Source organism: Trachurus japonicus, chromosome 10 (genome assembly GCF_045865225.1).
Source record: "Trachurus japonicus isolate A0001 chromosome 10, Traja_1.0".
Lineage (NCBI taxonomy): Eukaryota > Metazoa > Chordata > Actinopteri > Carangiformes > Carangidae > Trachurus > Trachurus japonicus.
Window position 1 is genome coordinate 4,341,378 of NC_140916.1, and position 21,101 is coordinate 4,362,478.

At 43.7% G+C, this 21,101-nt stretch overlaps 1 protein-coding gene across 4 annotated transcripts in view; it reads right to left on the reverse strand.

Moving 5' to 3' along the window:
- LOC146979273 (transcription factor COE3) overlaps positions 1–21,101 on the reverse strand; it is a 170,596-nt gene that overhangs the window by 18,294 nt on the left and 131,201 nt on the right. For all 4 annotated transcript variants that reach the window (XM_085788985.1, XM_085788983.1, XM_085788986.1 and 1 more), the window contains exon 11: positions 9,081–9,169. In XM_085788985.1, the coding sequence (XP_085645111.1) occupies positions 9,081–9,169 (89 nt within the window). The remainder of the gene's footprint in view (positions 1–9,080; positions 9,170–21,101) is intronic.

Sequence of the window (21,101 nt, forward strand, 5' to 3'; positions counted from 1 at the left end):
TTTTATAAAATAAAATAAAAACCCTGAAGTCTTAGTTGAAAATACAGTTGTTTAGCCTATTTCCAGTTTTTTACTCTGTGACAGAAAAAGTTAACAGGAAGGAAGGTCTGTATTAACCTGCACACTGATGCTAACTGATGCTAACAGATGCTAATGTTACACCTGAGGCTAACAGAAGCTAGCACATGCTAACTGATGCTAACAGACACCATGTACAGACACTAATGCTAACAGGAACTAACATGCTAAAGCAGTCAGTCTGTGATTACAGATGTTATGATCAACAATCCAACAGCCTGGATCACTACATTTCCCACAGTGCACCTGTTCTCCCCAGGTGGTAACAGACTTGGACGACAGACCAGGATCTGATCCACGTCTGAGTGTGGATGTGGATCTAATGTGCAGAGGTCACGGGGTCACACTCAGGTGAACACGACATGATATGATGGAGAGAAGACGAACGTGGAGGTGAGAGCTCTGGTTCTGATCTGAGTGTAGGCTACACGTGTTCTGGTTAACGCTCGTTACCACGACGTTGACGCCATCTAACGCTCGTTACCATGACGTTGACGCCATCTGACTCCAATGAATCATTCATTCAAGAGCAACTGAAACAAAACAATTCATTTGAATTCATGATGCTGGTGGATCAGAGTCTGAGGGAGGGACTACTTACAGCGGCGGACTGATACACAACAAGACGTTTACTAACTCTGAGCCTCCTGTTCCTGATAACAACTAATCAACTGATCAATAATGATTATAGCTTATCGAAGGCTGTAGCTACTACAGTTAGTTAGTTCTGACCAGGTTGATACGATGGCCCAGCAGCTGTGAGGAGCGTTTGAGGTGCGATGTGAACGTGGGAACAATCGGTGCAGAGTGTTGCAGCAGCAAGCAGCTGATGAGTCGATACCTGTTTGTCCAGGTGAGAAGCTGACACACACACACACACACAGCTAGCAGGAGGTTGAGGTGCAGAGAAACAGGACGATCTCAGAGGGTTTAATCAACTCCAAGGTGGAGAGAGAGAGAGAGAGAGAGAGAGAGAGAGAGGGTGTCGGTGAAACCTCATCAGACGGAGAAAAACTGGTCTGAACCAGAGAGAGAATCACCTGAGTCTGTTTAACCTGCTCTCCTCACCCCTCCTCCCCCCTTTCTCCCCCTCTCCCTCCCAGTGTCATGGTGGAGCAGCAGCTGCAGTTAAACAGCAGCTGAGGGGCTGGACTGGTCATGTGACCGGTGTTGGTGACATCATCAACACACCTGTCAATCATCTCTCTCTCTGCTGTGACAGTCTGACTCCTTTCTTCCTTTCTCTCTTTTTCCTTTTCTCTCCCTCCCTCTCTTTCTTTCTTTCTTTTTCTTTCTATCTCTCCCTCCCTTTCTTCCTTCCATCCTTTCTTTCTCTTTCTATCTCTTTCTTTCTTTCTTTATCTTCCTTTCTTTCTTTATCTTCCTTTCTTTTTCTTTCTATCTCTCCCTCCCTTTCTTCCTTCCTTCCTTTCTTTCTTTCTTTCTTTCTTTCTTTCTTTATGTTTCGTTCTTTTTCTTTCTATCTCTCCCTCCTTTTCTTTCTTTCTTCCTTCCTTCCTTCCTTCCTTCCTCCCTAACTTTCTTTCTCTTTCTTTTTCTATCTCTCCCTCCTTTTCTTTCTTTCTTTCTTTCTTTCTTTCTTTCTTTCTTTCTTTATCTTTCTTTCTTTTTCTTTCTATCTCTCCCTCCTTTTCTTTCTTTCTTTCTTTCTTCCTTCCTTTCTCTTTCTTTTTCTATCTCCCCCTCCTTTTCTTTCCTTCTTCCTTCCTTCCTTCCTTCCTTCCTTCCTTTCTCTTTCTTTTTCTATCTCTCCCTACTTCTCTTTCCTTCTTCCTTCCTTCCTTCCTTTCTCTTTCTTTTTCTATCTCTCCTTCCTTTTCTTTCTTTCGTTGTTTTTCTTTGGATTGGACATGTGACCGGTGTTGGTCAGCTGACCTGAGGGGGGCGGAGCTTCAATCATAAACACACCTGTCAATCATCTCTCTCTCTCTGCTGTGACAGGCTGAATCCTACATTTCCCATGATGCACCACCTGCAGCTCCGTTTCAGCCTGAAGAGTCTGAAGAACTGATTGATAATCGATTATCAAAGTGTTGGTGTGTGGTCTTTTATTCTCTGGTGTTTAACTCAGCATTGTTTGTCTTTTTATTCTCATTTTATTGTATTTTTAATCTGTTACCTCTTTTATGGCTCTTTTTTAATCTATTTATTCCTTTTAAACTTCTTTTCTTTTTCTTTATCGTTTTTAATCCTCATTATATTTTTCTTAACCATTTTATATGTCTTGTATGTAAATCATTGTGCAGCACTTTGGTAAACTTTAATGTGAAAGGAAATTAATGGAAATGTGCTGTATAAATGAAGTGGATTGGATTGAATTGAACGTTAACCAATCACGACTCAGTGAACCTCACCTGATCCACTCTGTAATAACATGTTAATCATGTAATTTTATGCCTTATCCGATGCTTTTATTTATTATTCTGTACAGCACTTTGTTTTTAAAGTGCTCAACAAATAAAGTTGTATTGGGCGTTAATAATGTTAATAACACATGTGTTCTCTCTGTTTCTGGCTCAGCTTCTTTTACCTAAAACTATAAAAACCTCCTCTTCCTCCTCCTGTGGCCCCCGTGCCCTCGCCCTTCTTCAGTCCTTCTCTCTTCCTCTCTTTCTCTCTCCCTCCTTTTCTTTCTTCCTTCTTTCCTTCCTTCCTCCCTTCCTTTCTTTTTCTATCTCTCCCTCCTTTTCTTTCTTTCTTTATCTTTTGTTCTTTTTCTGTCTATCTCTCCCTCCTTTTCTTTCTTTCTTTCTTTCTTTCTTTCTTTCTTCCTTCCTCTTTCTTTTTCTATCTCTCCCTCCTTTTCTTTCTTTCTTTATCTTTCTTTCTTTTTCTTTCTATCTCTCCCTCCTTTTCTTTCTTTCTTTCTTTCTTTCTTTCTTTCTTTCTTTCTCTCTTTCTTTCTTGCTTTCTTTCTTTCTTTCTTTCTTCCTTCCTTCCTCTTTCTATCTCTCCCTCCTTTTCTTGTTTGGCTCAGTGACCTCACCTGATCCACTCAGTAATAATCATGTAATTTTATGCCTTATGTCTTTAATTCTGATGCTTTTATTTATTATCCTGTGCAGCACTTTGCTTCATCGTGGATGTTTTAAAGTGCTCAACAAATAAAGTTGTATTGGATGTTAATAACATGTTAAATACCACCCGTGTTCTCTCTGTTTCTGGCTCAGCTTCTTTTACCTAAAACTATAAAAACCTCCTTCTCCTCCTTTCTCCTCTTGTGGCCCCCGTGCCCTCGCCCTTCTTCAGTCCATCTCTTGACACCCCCCGCCCCCCCTCCTCCTCCTCTTTTCTATTTTCTTCCATTGGTTTCTTGGGGCTTAATTACGGGGGCCGGCTCGGTGCAGGAGGAGGTGCAGGGCAAACAGGGATCAGTGTGACCCTGGAGGAGAAGCCATCAGACAGCGGCCTTAACAATGATAAATCACCCCGAGCTCAGCTACAGATACAGACCCCCCCTCCTGCCCCCCACCCCAACACATCTCCTCCTCCTACTCCTCCTCCTCCTCCTCCCCCCACATCACACTGATCTCTATAAAATATGGATGGGCCGGCACGGCGAGGAGGAGCAGGAGGGGGGTGGGGGTGGGGAGGTGGAGGTCCATATTAGCGGTGATCAGGCCGAGGGTGGAGGTGGAGCTGGGGGGGGGGGGTTAATTCCATTCAGAGGAAATGGATAGAAATTCAGCTCATGAATTGAATATTGCTCATTATTAGCGAGTCACCTGGACAGAGAGTAGACTGAGACTAAGCTAAGCAGATGCTAATGTTACACCATGTAGCCTAGGCCTACACTAACTGATGCTAACAGATGCTAACAGACACCATAGTCACTAGCTGATGCTAACTGATGCTAACAGACACCATATAGACACTAACTGATAGTACCTGATGCCAACAGACACCACAGACACTAGCTGATGCCAACAGACACCACAGACACTAGCTGATGCTAACTGATGCTAACAGACACCGACACTAACTGATGCTAACAGACACCATGTAGCCTAATGCTAACAGGAACTAACATGCTAAAGCAGGAGAGTCTGTGATTACAGATAGTACGATAAACAATCCAACACACTGGATCCCTACAGCTCAGCTACAGATACAGGAGGAGCGGGAAGCAAGAGGGTGGTGGGGGTGGGTAGGGGTGTAGGTGGAGGTCCATATTAGTGGTGATCAGGCCGAGGTTGCAAGTGGACCTGGGGGAGGCGTGGGGGGGGGTTAATTCCATTCAGAGGAAACGGATTGAAATTCAGCTCATGAATTGAATATTGCTCATTATTCTCAATGAGCAGGAAACTCCTCATTCATGAAGTGGAATTAATACAAATCCCTCAACACTGACCCCCCCCCCCCCCCCCCCCCCCCCCCCCCCCCCCCCCCCCCCCCCCCCCCCCCCCCCCCCCCATGCACGCACACACACACACACACACACACACACTTCACACCTCACACTCACACACACACACACACTGAGTCCAGATCAGGGGCAATGATCGGAGCTACAGATCCACATGCAACACGCCAACAACACGCCAACAACACTTAATGTTACATCACAGTCCGCTGGTCACATGACAGAGGGGGGGGGGGGGGGGGGGGGGGGGGGGGGGGGGGGGGGGGGCACTGCAGCTGCTTTTTAGCATCAATGACTCTTTGTTTACTCTGTTTACTCTGTTTGTGTGTTTGTTTGTGATGAGACACTGATGAAGAAGCTCAGTGATTTTACAACGACTGCTCACGGCTGCTGCTGCTGCTGCTGTTGCTGCTGGTGGTGCGTTCACAGTCAGCGTGTAAAAACTACAGCGTTGAGCTGATGAGAGATTCCTGAGGTCACAGACTCTCTCTACTAAACTACAATAACTATTCATTATAATTTTCTTGGTACGATTACTGTCAGAGAAATAGGCTAATCACGGTGTTACGATTATCACGATTATTATGCATTAATTAATTTCACACTATTAATGTGTAAAATCAAATATAGCCTAGTTAAAATATATATTACTAATTATAAAATATTTTAAATCTATTAACTCATTGAGTGCCAACCACGTAATTTCTCGTTTTTCGTTCCCATGCGTTGAGTGCCAAAAACAAGATTTTACGTTTTCTGCTTTTTTTTAAATTATGAAATGGACACTTTAACACACCTTATGTGTAAATGTGGGGACTCTACGACGAGCAGAACTGAAATAGATGACGATCAAAAACTCATGACAGCTTTAAAGTTTTTATCATAACTCAGCTTTTGCAAACGGAGTTCTGCATGTGGATGCAGCAGCTGCTCTGCTCTCACCCGCGAGGCTCCAGCAGCTCGGAGGCGAAACAGGAAGCTCTCAGCCGACAGTCCCGCCCGTCATCTGGAGCAACACCGTGTCCTCCCCAAGGTCCTCCTGCAGTAAAATGTGATGGTCTCTGGGCCAAAGCAGACCGGAACCACCGACCCGTACCACAGAAGGACCGCGACCACCGGTGGGGCCGGTGTTCCCGACCTGCTGTGGCCGAGAGACCATCACATTCCGCGGCGAGAGGCTGTGCCACGGCACGGTGCGTCTGTGTTATTGTTGTTTAGTGGCGCCCCCCTGTGCATTTACCTTTACTTTGGTGCACATTTGCCGACACGGTTCATACATAATCTTTTTTTGGAAAGTGACAGTATTTAGGAATCTTTGCGATCAATTAATTGTGGCGTTTAATACGGCGATTAATTGTGAAAACAAGTAATTGTGACATCCCTAGTCCTGAAGCTACAAAGGAAACAAAGTAGAAAGTCACACAAAGGTCACAGAGGTCGTGCAGCTCGGTGTGTGAAGGGTTAACTGTGAACAAACAGCAGCGGCAGCCATCTTTGTTGTGAATATTAATGTATAGCCTACGTAGGAGTAACCACGGTAACAATGTGACGTCACTGCCTCAGAACTCCCTCCATCTTTCCTTCCTTCCTTCCTTCCTTCCTTCCTTCCTTCCTTCCTTCCTTCCTTCCCTTCGTCCTTACTTCTTTCTTCCTTTTTGACCCAATTAACCCAATCTGTTTCCTCCCTCCATCTTTCTTTCCTTCCTTCTTTCCTTTCTTCCTTCCTTCTTCTTCCTTCCTTGAACGAATCTATTCCCTCCCTCCATCGTTCTTTCCTTCCTTCCTTCCCATCATCCTTACTCCTTCCTTCCATCTATATTTCCTTCCGTTTTCCCTTCCTTCTTTCCTTCCTTCTTTCCCTTCGTCCTTCCTTCCTTCCTTGACCCAGGAGGACAACAGGAGGGTTAAATAAATAAATAAAGGTTTTTCTCTTCCTCTGTTTCCAGACCAGTTCCCATCTTTACCTGAAATCAACCTGCTCTTTATTCAACCCCCCCCCTCCTCTCCTCCCCCTCCTCCCCCTCCTCCTCCCTCCCCCCTCCTCCAGCTGACGAATCAATCTGCTCGCTGTCGCTCCACCTGTCCACAAAAACAACTCTGAACATCTCTCTCCCCCCCCTCTGGTCCTCCTGAGCGCCGGCTGCAGGTGAAAACAAACAGGAAGTGACAGCCTCAGTTAACCCGTCGCTGCTCGGTCACATGACGCCGTCGTCTCCCCGCTCCTTGCTGCTCCTCGCTGCTCGCCGCTCTGATTCGTCTCCTTGTTCTTATTGAGTTTTTCTTCTTGTGAATAAATAAATATTTATCAGCCGGGGAGGGGGGAGGAGGGGGGGTTGGGCATCACAGGGCCAGACAATGTGTGTTCACTATTAGTATCAATTTACAAATAAACTGCTTTTTTGGTGACTGGATCTCCGATGTCAGATTTTGATAAATGGTTTCAATTTGGCAGCTGCTTTCGAGTGTCAGAGCCGCCGCACGGAGTCGGCCTCGGTTATCCTCACAGCCGCCAGCCAGCAGCCAGAATAATCTCTTCATACTAACCACACCACCTGACGGCAGCGTGTGTGTGTGTCTTAAAGGAACAGTCCGGTGTTTTTACAACATTGACTTCACTGCTGCTGTTTGTTGATTTAAAGGGATAGTTCAACATTTAGTCAAATTGGCCCATTGCCATAATCCCTATAGTCATAACAGTAAAGGTTCGTTACCTTTAATTGTCGGTGCAAGCTATTTTTAGAACGCCGGAGCAGAGCCGCGAGCTGCTCAGAGCTACGCTACGGAGGCTCATGGGATTTCTTGGTTTCCCTCATCAAACTCATCAAATACACAATCCAACAACTCCACAACGCTCTGGTGGACAAGTTGTGACCTGCACATTCACCACGCTATGAGATAATAACACAACGTTACCAGACAGAGTTGTTGTAGAGGGAAATGCAGAGACTGCTTGATGAAAAACTGTCCCTGAAAAATTTCCCTCTACAACAACTCTGTCTGGTAACGTTGTGTTATTATCTCATAGTGTGGTGAATGTGCAGGTCACAACTTGTCCACCAGAGCGTTGTGGAGTTGTTGGATTGTGTATTTGATGAGTTTGATGAGGGAAACCAAGAAATCCCATGAGCCTCCGTAGCGTAGCTCTGAGCAGCTCACGGCTCTGCTCCGCCGTTCTAAAAATAGCTTGCACCGACAATTAAAGGTAATGAACCTACTGCTATAACTATAGGGATTATGGCAATGGGCCAATTTGACTAAATGTTGAACTATCCCTTTAAAGTGTTTTTCATAAATCACTTCACCTCAGTGTCTCGACCGTCTGATGCTGTTGCTCAGATGTGTCTGCTTAATTCTCTGCTACTATTATAGGCTATTATTATTATTTATATATGTATATAATTATTAATTCAGTTTGTTCAGGGCGCTGCTGCTGCTGTTTGATCTGATCTCTTCTGCTGCGTCGAATAAAACAATAAATTAAATGAAGAGTTACAAAGGAGATACTAGAACTAATTAATAAATGAAAAGTGTGAATGATTCAACACTTTTTAAAATTCAGATCACAGCGACAGAAAGAAGAAGGAGAAGAGGGAAAAGAAGAAGTAGGGAACATGGACGAGTTCCTTCAGTGACCAGAGAAGTTTGAACTTTATGATGTCACAGTGACGGTGACCTTTGACTTCCTTCAGTTTTACAGACAAACACTGAATCTGATCAGAACCTTAACGATTATTAATCAGTTATCAGAAACAGACGATGCCTTCACTGACACTGGGAAAGACGTAGACTATTTATCATCTGTTTAATCAAATCTGAACGATTCAGTTTGAAACATCACATGATCGATGACGACACTGGAATCTGATCAGTGGTGTAGTCTAATGTTTTGAAGTGGGTAAACTGCTTTTTAGGTGGTAAACTGTTCATACTTGTATCACATAGGCCGGTGGTTCTCAAACTTTTTTATATCAAGGACCCAAAATTGACACAAATTAGACCACAGACCCCCATTGGACAAAATTTTGAAGCAAACACCAGAAATACACAAACAATCAATGTACGTTTAAATTAGGCGTACATTTTTGAAAGATTTACAGAAATTTCTGGGAAAAAAGTTGAAACATTTCTAGGAAAAAGTGGTAATATTTCAAAAAAAATGAACAAAAAAGTTCAAAAAAATGAGAAAAAATAAAATTTCGCTTTTTTTTTTTTTTTTTTTTTACAAAAATGTGGTAAAATTTCTCAAAAAAAAGTGGGAACATTTCAAAAAGTCAAACAATAACTAAAAAAGTGATGCAACTTATGAAAAACATAGTTTTGTTGTACTGGGTATACTGAAATATTTATGCAATTTCAGTGGCTATACTGAGTATACCTGAGTACACTACTGGATCTGATCAATAATCAATCACTGACCGGTCAGCTGACTCATCCCCCCTCCAGCAGCACTGAGCGGAACCAGCTGATCCTAACGTGGCCGCTCTGACTGACAGGTGCATTCTGGGTAACTACCTGCTGCACTAAACTAACCGCCCGGCCTCGAGTCTGACCTCTGACCTCTGACCCCGACCTCAGCGCTGCACGCACGGCGGCGACTTAATGACTGGTCTCCACTGACCTTAGGTAACCTCTCAGGGTCTCCGGGGTGACGGGGGATGACCTTCTGTAACCTCTGGAAGCCGTAGTCGATGGTCGGCTCGTTCAAGGCTGCAGGACGAGAGAGAGAGTTAGACAACGTGAACTTCATCCTCATTCATAAAACACTGTTGTTGTTTCCTGTGTGAACCGTGTGTGTGTGTGTGTGTGTGTGTGTGTGTGTGTGTCAGTGGTGGACAGTAACGGAGTAAATTTACTTGAGTACTGTACTTAAGTACATATCCAGAGGATTTGTACTTTACTTGAGTATTAGATTTCTTTGGTACTTATTACTCTTACTTGAATACATACTGAAATTATCGCTCGTGTTGTCTCTAACTGGACGACACACTTCTTATTGGTTGAAAAGTACACGCTGCTTTCTGTTGACAAGCTAGTTATCAGAGAGAGGAGAATATGAGAGGAAAAAACACTCAATGTGAAAAACAGCAACCTGGAAATGCCAGGAATCTCAGAATAGCGCCGCAAGTTTGTTTCCGTCCCTCGATAATTTGATTGGTTTGGATTCTGAACCAATAGAACATACTCGCGACAAAATCGTCACTCTGCATATCAGGACACCTGCGCGCGAGTTTTCGTTGCCGCTTCGCTTCGCTCGCTGTATGTCAGGACAAGGTGTTAGAGTTAGGGGCTAAAGGGAAAACATTATGTTAATGAGTGTCCTCACAAAGATAGCATTACAAACACGTGTGTGTGTGTGTGTGTGTGTGTGTGTGTGTGTGTGTGTGTTACATTGACCCCAGTCTGTTGTCTCTTATTAACATTGACCACTAACACACAGAGAGAGAGAGAGAGCAGTGTCAACCTCGCCCGCCCCCTCTCTCTCTCTCTTATCTCCTGCTGTTTATTAGGTGAGACCTCTCTCTCTCTCTCTCTACCTGTCCTTTTCATTGCTAATTCAATCCACTCAGCCTCTTTCTTCTCCTCCTCCTCCAGCCGGAGAAACACCAGGAAATGAGTGTGTGCAGATACTTCTCCATAATCAAGCCCATTAATCATAAAAGCCTGTCAAATTTGACTTTGGGGACAATTTGTCAGCCGATCTCCTCCTCGCCGCTTTGTCGCCGCGGCCTCTTGTATCCTGTAAGGATGATTGACACTCCAAATGCCGCTGAGTAGAATAGCTAGTTTGGCGCTAATATGCATAACCGCGGCTTTCATGAATAAGAATAAGGTTGAGCGATACGGCGGCGGTGCGGCGCGGAGGGAGGGAGGGAGGGAGGGAGGGAGGGGTCTCCTTCAAAGGGGCCCGCCGCCGTTTGTCGCCGCCGTCCAAATAGATGTTATTACCATTATAACAATATTTGTTTTCTTTCCCGGGGAACGGGCGAGCGAGGGCTGCTAAATCAAATTTGTCGGAGCTGGTTTGGAGGCGGAGAGAGAGAAAGAGAGAGAGAAAGAGAGAGGAGAGGAGGAGAGGAGTGGGGGGAGACGAGGCCTCGCCGCGGGGGCCGCCATGTTGGGTTTCTGGGCTGAGAGGAAGCAGCCTGAATCTACACTGCAAAAACTCAAAATCTTACCAAGAATATTTGTCTTATTTCTAGTCAAAATGTCATTTCTAGTCAAAACAAATCTCATTCTACTTAAAATAAGACTCATCACATTAAAAAGCAGTTTGTTTTTAGACACTTTTTACTTCTTTCAAGCACTTATTTCACTTGAAATAAGTAGAAAAATCTGACAGTGGAGCTGAAGTTTTTCTTTCTTATTACAAGCACAAAAACTTGCTTTCACTGGCAAATTTTTATTTCAAGTGGAAATTAGTTTGAAACAAATGAAAATTATCTCAAAACAAGTTCATTTTTAGGTGATGAGTCTTATTTTAAGAGAAAAGAGATTCGTTTTGACTAGAAATGACATTTTGACAAGAAATAAGACAAATATTCGCGGAAAGATTTTGAGTTTTTGCAGTGTATTACTCCTCCTCCTCCTCCATCGCTTCACTGTCGAGTCCCACAGAGACGTTTTGTTTGGGGGGGTTGGGGGGTGTGGGAGGGGGGGTGTCATGGAGGATGAATGGAGATAATGTGTCAGAACGACACGAGCAGCGATCGGCCTCTGGACGCCGCCAACAAACACCTCAACACCTCCACTGAGACAGAGAGAGACAGAGAGAGAGGCATCATGGGAAACACTGGGATTGAATAAAAAACCCATTTACACTCAGAGAGGTGGTGGTGGGGGGGGGGGGCTCATCTGTGACCTTGTGACCTCACGTGTCTCCACTTCTTACACCTGACTCTGTTAGGCCACGCCCCCCAACACACACACACACACACACACACCTTCTGTGTTTTCATTTCTTGCCTGAACATGTTTTATTCACTGCAAAAACTCAAAATCTTACCAAGAATATTTGTCTCATTTCCAGTCAAAACTGTCATTTCTAGTTGAAACAAATCTCATTCTACTTAAAATAAGACTCGTCACATTAAAAAGCGGGTTGTTTTTAGACACTTTTTACTTCTTTCAAGCAGATTTTCACTTGAAATAAGTAGAAAAATCTGATAGTGGAGCAAGTTTTTCTTTCTTATTTCAAACACAAAAAACTTGCTTTCGCTGGCAGATTTTTCTACTCATTTCAAGTGAAAATTTGTTTGAAATAAATGACAATTAACCAAAAACAAGTTAATTTTTAGGTGAAGAGTCTTATTTAAAGTGGAAAGAGATTCGTTTTGACTAGAAATGAGACATTTTGACAAGAAATAAGACAAATATTCTTGGTAAGATGAGTTTGAGTTTTTGCAGTGTGAGGCATTTAATGAATGAACTCCCCCCTCCCCCTGCAGAAATTAAACCCATTACGTCCTCTTATTAAAATCTGGCTGCGCTCTGACCGCAGCGCCCCATTGGCTGCCTGCAGGAACCCCCCCGTAACCCCCCTCTCAGGGCCAATCGATAGCAGCGGCTGCAGCCTCCCTCGCTGCAAAGAGCCGGGTAATTGGAGAGCGAGCGGCGGCTGGCAGCGCGAGACCCTGACCCCACCCCCCCCCACCCCACGCCACCCCCCCACGCATCACAGCGTCCATATGAAGACAGATTGGCTGAGTTAGTGTAAACATATGCTGCAGTTCCAGGCATCAGCGCCACTTTCTCCTTCTAATCTGTATTGATTTGTCTCTGCCGCTCTTCTCTTCACTGGGCCAGAGGGGGGAGGGGCTGTTTATAAATCACACAACCAGGAGAGGGAGATAATTCAGAGGTGAGGTGGTGGTGGCGGTGGCGTTCTTTATATATTTAACTCTCATAGAGCGTTAAAAAAACGTTCCTTTAGCGGTATTAGTGGCTGTTTTTGGCAACTAACTTTTATCTGCTGTAAAAATATATCAGATTAATATTTCTTTCTACTTTTTTTGCATAAATCTGTTAAGCAACTTCAGTCCTAATCAAAACTACTAAATATTAAAAAAAAAAATCAGGATTTTAACCCTTTAAGTGCCAATTTAGAAGATGAAGTCACTGATTTTGGAAGGGGAAAAACACAAAATGAGCTATTTTCAATATAAAAAGTGATCGGAGACAGGATTTTTTTTTCATGCTATCACAGCCTTGGATATGTCAAAGATTAGTAACATAATTGGTTTTGATGCATATTTAGTTTTTGTGCAGCAACAGATTTTCAAAAAAACTTCCTTTAGCGGTATTAGGGTCGTTTTTGGCAACACATTTTGACTGCTGTAAAAATATATCAGATAAATATTTTTTTCAAATTTTTTTTGCATAAATCTGTTAATCAACTTCAGTCTTGATCAAAACTACTAAATATTTTTTTAAAAATCAAAATTTTAACCCTTTGAATGCCAATTGAAAAAACAAGGTCACTGATATGGGAAAAAATACACACAAAATGAGCTATTTTCAATGTAAAAAGTGATTGGACAAAGAATTTTTTTTTCATGTTATCACAGTCTTGGACATGTCTTAGATTAGTAACATCAATGACTTTTATGCATATTTAGTTTTCGTGCAGCAACAGATTTTCTTAAAAAAAATCCTTAGTGGCTGTTTTTGCTCCATTGACTCCCATTATAACCACATGTTTTGAATGCAGAGACATTACACCGTATATAAATATAATTTTTACAGTCAGGGTGATCAACCCTGTTCAGAAGGGATCAAATTAGGTAATTTTACTGTTGATCACCTGGTTCACCCATTTACCCATTACTTAGGCCTGTTGTATTACTAGCCTAGTTTCTGTATCTGTATAATGGTGTTTATGAGCATATTTGTGTGTGTGTGTGTGTGTGTGTGTGAAGTTCTGAGTGCCAAGGCTCCTCTTCTCAAGATCAAAAGGCCACCTGGCCAGCAGTTGCATAATCACACTTACACTTTGTTATTGTTTACTGTATGTAGACTCTTTGTAGTTCTGAGAGCCGGGGTGCATGTTTTGATTTTTTGGCTATATCAAGGTCGGTGCACAAAGGTCACACACCTAAGGCCGCGTTCAGACTGCCAGCAAAAATCCGATTTTTAGCCCATCCAGATTGGATTGGAACCGGATGACTCTTTTGAAGTCTGAACAGTCCCAAATCACATGAAAAAATCGGATCGAAAGATCCGTTTTGCAAAAATCGGATCGAAAGATCCGTTTTGCAAAAATCGGATTTCATGTGATTTGGGACTGTTCAGACTTCAAAAGAGTCATCCGGTTCCAATCCAATCTGGATGGGCTAAAAATCGGATTTTTGCTGGCAGTCTGAACGCGGCCTTAGGTGTGTGACCTTTGTGCACCGACCTTGATATTAGTGTTGGGCGATTTTGACATTCTCAGATCGTCCCAATCGCCCTCCCTGGAGATCGCCGATAGACCTATCTATCGCCGGGGTCCGGGGGGGGGTTGGCGGCGGAGGCCGTTCCACGTGTTCGTTCGACCGGAGGGGGGGGGCGGCAGCGGCGTATGAGTATCGCTTTTACCGTGCCCTGCTGTCATGCATGCGCGCTTCTCTCTGTGTGTGTGTGAGGGCTAATAACGGAGAAAGAGCGCTATGATCAATGAACGGAACGCTATTGCGTTGCCGAAAGCCGAAAAATCTATTCATGGCGGACGTAATTTATTTGTGGCATATCAGTGAACACGTCGTCGGGCTGTGACATACAGGGCTGGCGTCGGCAGCCTAGCATAGACAGCCACAACACCAGCTAAACGTGTTTCCTCAAATTTGAGGCGGAGTGGCCACCCTGTTTACCACAGAGATGTTGTGTGCGGTCATATGACTACCTGGCTCCGTCTGATTGGACGTCGCCAGTGGCTGCATTTGATTGGTGAAACACTGTCATTTGACAGAGTATAGTTGGAAGCAGCAAGCCAAGCGGCTTCATTAAAACAAAACAAACAGATTGCGCATTAGATCAATAAAAAAGTAGCGAGTATGTGTGTGTGTAAAATCGGCAAGAAAACAAAACATCGCCGATCGTCCTTCCAATCGCCGATAGACGATTGGATCGCCAATCGGCACAACCCTACTTGATATAGCCAAAAAATCAAAACATGCACCCCGGCTCTCAGAACTACAAAGAGTCTACATACAGTAAACAATAACAAAGTGTAAGTGTGATTATGCAACTGCTGGCCAGGTGGCCTTTTGATCTTGAGAAGAGGAGCCTTGGCACTCAGAACTTCACACACACACACACACACACACACACACACACACAAATATGCTCATAAACACCATTATACAGATACAGAAACTAGGCTAGTAATACAACAGGCCTAAGTAATGGGTAAATGGGTGAACCAGGTGATCAACAGTAAAATTACCTAATTTGATCCCTTCTGAACAGGGTTGATCACCCTGACTGTAAAAATTATATTTATATACGGTGTCATGTCTCTGCATTCAAAACATGTGGTTATAATGGGAGTCAATGGGGAAAAACAGCCACTAAGGATTTTTTTTTAGAAAATCTGTTGCTGCACGAAAACTAAATATGCATAAAAGTCATTGATGTTACTAATCTAAGACATGTCCAAGACTGTGATAACATGAAAAAAAAATTCTTTGTCCAATCACTTTTTACATTGAAAATAGCTCATTTTGTGTGTATTTTTTCCCATATCAGTGACTTTGTTTTTTCAATTGGCATTCAAAGGGTTAAAATTTTGATTTTTAAAAAAATATTTAGTAGTTTTGATCAAGACTGAAGTTGATTAACAGATCTATGCAAAAAAATTTGAAAAAAATATTTATCTGATATATTTTTACAGCAGTCAAAATGTGTTGCCAAAAACGACCCTAATACCGCTAAAGGAAGTTTTTTTGAAAATCTGTTGCTGCACAAAAACTAAATAGGCATCAAAACCAATTATGTTACTAATCTTTGACATATCCAAGACTGTGATAGCATGAAAAAAATTTTCTTTGTCCAATCACTTTTTATATTGAAAATAGCCCATTTTGTGTGTATTTTTTCCCATATCAGTGACTTGGTTTTTTCAATTGGCATTCAAAGGGTTAAAATTTTGAATTAAAAAAAATTTTTTAGTAGTTTTGATCAAGACTGAAGTTGATTAACAGATTTATGCAAAAAAATTTGAAAAAAATATTTATCTGATATATTTTTACAGCAGTCAAAATTTGTTGCCAAAAACGACCCTAATACCGCTAAAGGAAGTTTTTTTGAAAATCTGTTGCTGCACAAAAACTAAATAGGCATCAAAACCAATTATGTTACTAATCTTTGACATATCCAAGACTGTGATAGCATGAAAAAAATTTTCTTTGTCCAATCACTTTTTATATTGAAAATAGCTCATTTTGTGTGTATTTTTTTCCCATATCAGTGACTTGGTTTTTTCAATTGGCATTCAAAGGGTTAAAAAATTTGAATTAAAAAATTTTGTTTAGTAGTTTTGATCAAGACTGAAGTTGATTAACAGATTTATGCAAAAAAATTTGAAAAAAATATTTATCTGATATATTTTTACAGCAGTCAAAATTAGTTGCCAAAAACGACCCTAATACCGCTAAAGGGTAGTAAATTTGCCGACAGTGTAATATTGACCTTTTGAAAATTTCGAAATCATATTTTCAAATTGTATGTAAAAATAAGGTTTGTCAGCAAAAATCATGCCATTTGCTGCAATATAGTGAAAGTTATGGTCAAATTAAGAGGAAAAAGTGACCCCTAGTGGCTGTTTTTGGCGCTAATACCGCAAAAGGGTTAATCAAGTATTTATCGCTCTCTCTGGTCGGTTCTCTGTCTCTCCTCCGTGAAAGCGAGGGAGGAAAAAGGGTTAAAAAAATATCAAGAGGTACTAAGTTATGAAACAGTTTATCCGATTTAGCAAAAAATTGTTTAGCAAAAAATGTTTAAAAGTCTATGTTTAAAAATCATTTAACTGCTGTTTTGTAATGTATTGTCTATGTAGGTTCATTGATAACTATATAATACTGATTATTATTCTCACTATTATTATTATTGCTCATGAGTTACTAATGGACACACGTGCATGCACACATACACACATAGCCTACACACTTATATTTTCTGGGGGTTTTTCTATATTATTGTTGTTAGTCACTATTATTTTTATAATTTTTTTCAAGTTATCTTGTGCTTTTGTACATTAAATTGTAATATTAATATTATTATAAGGTGGAGGCTTCAAATAAGCCCACCGTGGTTTTTTGCCTCTCCCTGCACTGTTTCATTATTACTTATCATGTTTGGTGGCGGTGGGGGAGTTGGGGGGGGGGGGGGGGTTCTTTATATATTTAATCAAGTATTTATCGCTCTCTCTGGTTGGTTCTCTGTCTCTCCTCCTGTGAAAGCGATCAAACGGTCGGTCGGCGTCCTGCTGGTCGGAGTCGGCGCAGTCATCAGGAGGCTAAGTGACTGCAGGGGGGGGGCAGGTTACACGATAAACTAATTTGTTGATGGCGGATTTCAGCAGGTCAAAGAGAGAGAGAGAGAGAGAGAGGGAGAGGAAACATGGGAGGAAAAAGGATGCAGTGAAATATTCCTACAAAATAAAAGCTGTCAGGTCACAGAGAAGATCAAAGGAGGAGATCACAAACACTTTTTCCTTGTTGTGATGATTTCTTTACAACAATAAACGGTGGAGCAGTGCAGTGGTAGGCTAATGTCCAGAATATCTCTGACTGTTTATTTTAGTAAAGAAATCATCACAACAAGGACAAAGTGTTAGTTTCTGTGGCGGGGAGAGCAGGCGCTCTGTGATGGGATAGTAATGTCTTTCCAGGATGTTTTAGAGTTCGGCTATCTGAGGTGAGGGGCTACATGCAAAAACACAAAGTTTAGACTGTTTATACTGTACACTATTTGAGTTCAGTGGTGTCTCTAAGGATTCCACTCATGTAGCCTACCATAGATATCCGATTGTTTTCTGAGTGTTTGTTGTGGTTGAAAGAATTGCCCCCATGGGTTAGCGTTGTCGCTATCCCTAGCGCCGGGTAGCCATGGTAACTCCGGTTTGCCTGCATCAATTTTAGTCACGTTTTTTGCTCCCCCCCCCCAACACTGGGTGACCATCAGAACAACGATTTAGGGGTCAAACATGACCAGAATTCTCCTTTAAATACTGTTCTATGCGTTGTATTCAGCTGGAATTGCTAACAACGGCTAACAATGGCTAACAACAACAACAGGACATGTGGAATACCGTCAACTCTTCCGAGGTAACTGGAATGCACCATAAGTGTCTGGTGTTTTTTTGTTGTTTTTTTGGTCTGGTGAAGGGGTTCTCAACCTTTTCCAAGCAAAATTGTGATTTTAACACATAAATGAAGCATTCTGGTGTAAAGCACATAGAGTAGGCCTACTGACTGAGGTTCCTATCATTGTAAGGCAACAAGGCAAGAATGGCTGGAGTGTATGAAACTTAAACTGAACTCAGAACTGGTCTAGTGGGGAGCAAAAACTAATCTGTTTTAAATCTAGGGATCTGGACCTGCCATTCAAGGGCCTGTTTGCTCTGCTATGGGGGGGCATGTCCGTGCAGCGGTGCGCCGCGGACATGCACGGAGGAAAAAAAAAAAAAAACGAAACCGGATGCGCGCCGCCACGTCCACTTGGACCAACAGGTCCGCTCATGCCGACAGCGACAGCGGCAGGAGATCCAACACTACCTGGCTTATCACCGCCTCCAGAAAGTGACTGAGTCACGCCACCGGACTCATACGTGCAGGCAGGCCAGGGTTGCCAGATAGTGTGAAAAATATCCCCCACAAACGTACTTTTTTCCTTCTGTGATTAGCGGGAGAAATTAGCGACTGGGGGATGTCCCCCACCCTCCCGTCCTGTGCTCGCGCCCCCCGGGAGAGTGTCCACGCCCCCCACGCCCCCCCGGTTGAGAACCACTGGTCTAGTGTGTTTACATGATGCTCAACCCCCCCAGTCCACATATCTTCCTCCTATATCGTCCTGTCTTACTCCTTCCTCCTGTCCACCACCTGTCCTCCTCTTGTCCTCTGAATCTGAATCTTCCTCTCTGTTCAGACTGACAACAGCTCAGAGACGCTGGAGGGGGGGGAGGGGGGTCTTACTGCTCCATCTCTCCATCTCATTACCCCCCCCTCCTCCTCCATGCTTCAGCAGCGTCCATACGTCCTCTCAGCTGTTTACATCCTCTCTGCTCTTTACATTTATTTCTCTGTCGCTCCGTCTCATTTGCCGCCTCGCTCTCTCCTCGCTCCCTCCTCTCCTCGCCGTCTCCTCGCTCCGTGTCCGTGGTAACAGGTGGAGATGAGCCGTGCCGCCGTGCGCTCTGGGGGCCGCTCGCCGCTCACCTGCAGCTCAGGTGTGACTCTCTCTGATGATGTGGCTCGGAGGCACAGTCATGTCCCCGGTGAGCAGCTTCCATCGCTCTCATCATCTCAAATAGACGCCGTGTTCCATATGAAACACGCCGCGCCGCTGAGCCTCTCCAATCTCCAATCTCCAATCTCTCGTCTCCCCCGGCTGTTTGATTGATGCAGGTCATGGCGCCGTTTGGCCGATGGCCGCCGCTCATCATCCCTCACTTCCTGCTGGGGGGGTCGAGGGGGTTAGGATGTAGGAGACTGTGAAGCTGAAGTGGACGAACTGATTTGTTTCTGCGCCTGTCAAGTGGCCGAGGAGGCAGAATACCCAGCATGCATCAGGGCAGCGAGTTATTATTGATCTGCTGCTTGATCCTGCACCTGTCAATCACACAGCCACTCAGCAGCATCGTCTAGGCTACTACAACAACCTTCAATTTCAAAATAAAAGTCTGATGTTAGTTCTAAGGGTTCTTCTTCCTGGTCCCTGTTAGTCCACTAGCTCCTGAGTCCTGGTCCTGGTCCCTGCACTGCAAAAACTCAAAATCTTACCAAGAATATTCGTCTTATTTCTAGTCAAAATGTCATTTCTAGTCAAAGCAAATCTCATTATACTTAAAATAAGACTCATCACATTAAAAGCAGCTTGTTTTTAGACACTTCTTACTTTTTTTCAAGCAGATTTTCACTTGAAATAAGTAGAAAAATCTGATAGTGGAGCAAGTTTTTCTAGATTAGTTTAGAAATGAGACAGTTTGACAAGAAATAAGACAAATATTCTTGGAAAGATTTTGAGTTTTTGCAGTGTGTTAGTCCTCCAGGTCCTCAGTCCTGGTCCTGGTCCTCTTAAATCCTGGTCCTGGTCCCCGTTAGTCCACTAAGTCCTCAGTCCTGGTCCCCGTTAGTCCACTAGGTCCTCAGTCCTGGTCCCCGTTAGTCCACTAGGTCCTCAGTCCTGGTCCCCGTTAGTCCACTAGGTCCTCAGTCCTGGTCCCCGTTAGTCCACTAGGTCCTCAGTCCTGGTCCCCGTTAGTCCACTAGGTCCTGAGTCCTGGTCCCTTTTAGTCCACTAGGTCCTGAGTCCTGGTCCCCGTTAGTCCTCCAGGTCCTGAGTCCTGGTCCCTGTTAGTCCTCCAGGTCCTCAGTCCTGGTCCTTGTTAGTCCACTAGGTCCTGAGTCCTGGTCCTGTTTATATCCTGTTAGTCCACTAGGTCCTGAGTCCTGGTCCTGTTTATATCCTGTTAGTCCACTTGGTCCTGAGTCCTGGTCCTCTAAAATCCTGGTCCTGGTCCCCGTTAGTCCACTAGGTCCTGAGTCCTGGTCCCCGTTAGTCCTCCAGGTTCTCAGTACTGGTCCTGGTCCCTGTTAGTCCACTAGGTCCTGAGTCCTGGTCCTGGTCCCCGTTAGTCCTCCAGGTTCTCAGTACTGGTCCTGGTACTGAGTCTTGGTCCCTGTTAGTTCTGGTTCTGGTCCTGGTCTCTATGCAATGGAGGTCCTCAGGTCTAGTCTCAGTCACGAGGTTCCAGTGAAGAGAAGTGACAGCGTGAGGCGGAACTTAAGTTAAACTCACTGGCCCATAAAACAGGTGCTAACCCGCCTGCCTAGTGGTCATTGACCTCTTGGCCAAGCGGTTAGCGTCCTCGCCGGGGGCGGCCAGAACAACATCGGTCCCATCTGTCCAGCTGTCCTCAGGCCAGTATCTGCCCCCCCTCCCCCCCCACCACCACCAACTCGTCTTCTCTTTAACCCAGATGAACCCCCCCCCCCCCCCTCAGGGAGTTGCCGTGGCGATGAGCCTCCTCCCAGTCCCAGCATGTTAATCAGTCAGTAATTACCTACGTGTGATTAGAGCCCAGTGCCTCAAAGAAATAGGAAATAGGCCCCCACCTGAGAACTTATTACCCCCCCACCCCCCAAGGAGACAACACACTTCTCCTTCTATTAAAAGACCACAGGCTCCGCCCACACAGGTGTCAGGGGGGCGGGGCTTACACCGAACGCCTTCCTACGAGTTGCATTCACTTGAAAACAAAAAAAACAACTCATTTTTTTCTGAGTAATTATTTTTTTGTTTTGTTTTTTTGAATATTTTTTTCTGATTTTCAGAGTAATAACTAACTAACTAGATTTCAAAATCCCGTGAGAAGCCCCCACCTGCAGGTAACGTTTAACCGCTATGGTCAAGTCTCCACTTCACCATGATGTAAATGCTCCAC